This window comes from Centruroides sculpturatus, unplaced genomic scaffold (genome assembly GCF_000671375.1).
Source record: "Centruroides sculpturatus isolate CEXI.00-Female unplaced genomic scaffold, Cexi_2.0 scaffold150, whole genome shotgun sequence".
In the NCBI taxonomy this organism is placed as follows: Eukaryota; Metazoa; Arthropoda; class Arachnida; order Scorpiones; family Buthidae; genus Centruroides; species Centruroides sculpturatus.
This window is the reverse complement of record NW_019384512.1, coordinates 684,764-688,620: the sequence shown is the minus strand read 5'-3', so window position 1 is coordinate 688,620 and position 3,857 is coordinate 684,764. Positions and strand designations below refer to the sequence as shown.

The 3,857-nt window shown below is 34.2% G+C and overlaps 1 protein-coding gene across 1 annotated transcript; it reads right to left on the bottom strand.

Moving 5' to 3' along the window:
• Positions 1-10: 10 nt before the first annotated feature.
• Positions 11-1,337, bottom strand: LOC111622470. Its single transcript, XM_023364855.1, has one exon. It carries the CDS (start codon positions 1,196-1,198, stop codon positions 137-139), a length of 1,062 nt encoding a protein of 353 aa, XP_023220623.1. The 5' UTR covers positions 1,199-1,337; the 3' UTR covers positions 11-136.
• Between the last annotated feature and the right edge of the window lie 2,520 nt (positions 1,338-3,857).

The window sequence follows — 3,857 nt, the reverse complement described above, 5'->3', positions numbered from 1 at the left end:
TATATACAGGGTGCTTCAAAAAAATGTATACACACTTTGAACTTCCATAGAAAATTTATTTACCGTTCTACAAAGTTAAATTTCAGGAAAATAGAAAGCTGAAAGTCCAATGTAAATGAAACATAAATAACAAATGTTAATACTGTTCAAATTGGTGACCTGCAGCATCAATACAATTCTGAGTACGAGTCACCACAGATTCTGTACATCGTATCAAAACGTCCAATGAGATTTCTCTACACACTGCTTGAATCTCATTCCAAAGAATGTCTAGGTTACGTGGTTTACGTTTGTACACCTCATCTTTTACTGTGCCCCACAAGAAGAAATCCAGTGGTGTAAGGTCTGGAGAGCGTGGTGGAAACTCGATTGGCCCCCTGCGTCCTATCCACTGGCCCGGCAAATTTTGATCCAGGTAAGCTCGTACGTCCCTGTGATAGTGCGGCGGAGCACCATCTTGTTGAAAATAAAAATCATCATTATCGTATAATGCACGAATGGCAGGAAATATGGAATCAGCAAGCATTGTTAGGTAATTAATACCAGTTACAGTGCCTTCAAATCGAAAAGGTCCAATGAGTCCCCTTGAAGACAAACCGCACCACACATTTACACCAGGCAAATTTACAGCTTTTTCAATTGTAATGTGAGGATTTTCTTCACACCAGTAAACACAATTGTGCCTATTGACAGTTCCATTAAGTTTGAATTGGGCTTCATCCGACCAAATGATGCTACCCATAAATCCCGGTTTACGTATCACCATCTCCTGAATCCATTCACAAAATTGCAACCTTCGATCTGGATCGTCGTCATTTAGCTGTTGCACCAGCCTTGGAATGTAAACACGATACTTGCCTCTCTTCAGAATGCGTAGCACGCTGCTAGCACTTACATCACTTTCACATGCCCCTTGCCTTGAAGATTTGTTAGGAGAGCGTTGAAACAGTTCCAAGACTGCCGTTGATGACTCATCACTTGTAGCTGTTCGAGGCCGACCTGAATGACCTTTATGCACATCACACACTGTTCCATGAACTTCGAATTTGTCTCGTATGCGTGTAATTGTTAATCTTGAAGGTGGTTCTGTATCATACTCCCTTCTCCACTGTCTTTGAACTTCATTTACATTTTCAAACTTCCAGTACCACTTAATAACCTGCTTACGTTCTTCAAAACTCAAACGTACGTCCCCCATGTTGATATTACAAATTCCAACTGATAATATAACATAGAGGGACGATTATGCTGCCACCTGGCGAAGAAATATAACATTAGCCTTGTAGAGCGGGAAAACTACAATAGTTCAAAGTGTGTATACATTTTTTTGAAGCACCCTGTATATCTATGCCTTATATCAGATAACAATAGAGTAAACAAAGGAAAGTTTCAGCACATGGGTGGAAGATCTTTGAAAATCAGAATAAGGAATCCTATCAATAATGAAAGGGAATTGTTTTTATTTGATACTGTACATTTATTAAAATGTGTATTGACTAAATGTCAAAAACATTATCTTTAATATCCCAGAAATTGATCATCATCTTTCAGCAGTTCAGATTAAACAGCTAAATAAATTAGACAATGTGATTCAATTTCAATAACTTGTATGTATTATACTAAAGAAGCAAGATCTTATAAAGCTATATGAGCCAGAGAAACGTTTTTTTACTTGAAGCTCCTGCACTCACAAGAAAGGCTCTTTATTGATCTTTTGAAAAACAGAATGTCTCTCAATGAAAATATTTCATGAAAAATGTGTAGTAGCATTAGTAAGAAAGAAAGCTGAAAATGAAGGTGACTATTCTGTTGGAATAATCTTTTTAAAACTTATTATTTGATGATGGAAAATTGTTAATGTTAAGAATCCATTTAAAGGAAAACATCTGAGAGATTCTGACTGCCCTATTTTTGGACATGATGATCCAAAACAACTTTTAGAAGAATTTGGTGTTTCTATAAGAGTTTGGCAAACTTCAGCATTCACTGGAAAATTGACATCTGAAACTTAAACTGCTCTTATTCATACTGTTGAATGTTATACAGATTTGTGTAAATATATTTTTCATAATTTAAAGTAGAGATATATATGGCTACAGAAATTCCAGTCATAAATTAGAGGGCTGATTTGTACAAGACAGACAGATGAGTTGTAGCAATTATGTATCAGTGGAGCAATTTCTAGAATTTGAAAGGAAATTAAAACTTTGTAGTGTACTAAAAATGAGATCAGCTTCACTAGGAGAATTTTCAATTCATTTGTTTCATCTTGTTAAAGTGTGAATAGCTGTTTTGCTGAAACTGTACTAGATAATGTTTTGAGCAAATTTGATTGTGTTAAAATACTGTATATAGATACAATACAGGTTGAAGAAAATAGTCAAAAATTTGTGTGCATTGGTGAATATGTTGCACACTGTTTATATAATTCATTGAAAATGAACAAAGAAACATGCAAGCTTAGTGTATGAGCTGTAATGATAGTAATAGAGAATAGTGAAAAGTTATGTCTAAGTTTTTCTTATTTTGATGCCTTAGATATTCAGCATTTTAGTGAATGAAATATATGAAAAAAATTTTATGCAATTGAACTTCCAAAGGAAACTTGTCATTCATGTAGCATTGGTTTACTTTGAAATTCACTGTACAGATTTTGATGTTTATTGTAAATGTGGAATTTAAGAACATTGGTAGTGAAATGTTTTAAGGTATTTAGCAACATATTTTTGAATAATTATTGCATAGTACAAAATGAAAGCATCTGCAGAGTCTGTTAAAATAAAATGTTACCAATGTAAAATAATTTCTAATTTAAAAGTTTGTTACCATAAATTAATGTACAGTACATAATGGCAATGAAATAAAACTTTCTCCTTATATCTAAAGTTGCACATTTATAAAATTATAAATTTCAATAAAAATTTAATTTGATTGGATTGCTACTACTGTTGTTCATATTTTTAAATAGCAATTTATTTTATACTTTAAGTTATTAGCATGTGTTTAATATTTTTCTTTCTGCAAGAAAATTATAATGAAATTAGATTTTTATGAAAGACTAATTTTTTTCCACCAGGTTTTTAAATAATAGAGAGGTTGAGGCGCACGTTTTAAACGTGTAAACGTGTACGGCGCCGCTTTCCCGTAAGCCTAAAAGTGTGACGATGGTGTTTGGAATGTCGAGCGTGATTCCACCGACTATCCAAACACCATTGTCAAACTTTTAGGCTTACGGGAAAGCGGCGCCGAACGTCACACGTACACGTTTACACGTTTAAAACGTGCGCCTCAACCTCTCTAATGTTACATCACTTCATAGCAGTTTTACTGTTTATATAATTACTAATAATTATATCTAACTGAAGTGTAATATGGTTGTTTAATGTGATTCAGTCTGATTTCAATTGTTAATCCCATCCACCACAAACGGCAGCCATCTTAGATGCCAGTGTCAGGTCCGATAATATAGGGTGCGTTTACTTTTTGCTAGCTTCCAAGCTTGCTGAGCTGACATGACAGCTAGCGCAGCCTGACGTCATACTAGCACTCTCGTAAAAGTATACACAGTAATGGACGCCACCATCTTTGAACAAACTCCAAGCTCGTTTAAATTCTCCGAGCACTCCGAGCGGAGTAAAAGAGATCGGAGCTAAGCGTAAACGCACCCATAGAAGGTCCTGTGAATGGGCGGCAAAATTTGTAGCTACGCTACTAATGATTAGTAAAAGTTATCTTAATTTTTTTTTATTCTAAATAACGGTACATATATTTTTTAATCAACTTAGGTATATTATATAACTTAATAAAAATACAAAGAAAGTTCAAAATAATTAATACTGTATTAAACAATTTACGTT

What these genes read in the sequence shown, in the direction of transcription:
- LOC111622470 (XM_023364855.1), bottom strand. Translation starts at nt 1,198, where the DNA reads ATGGGGGACGTACGTTTGAGTTTTGAAGAACGTAAGCAGGTTATTAAG.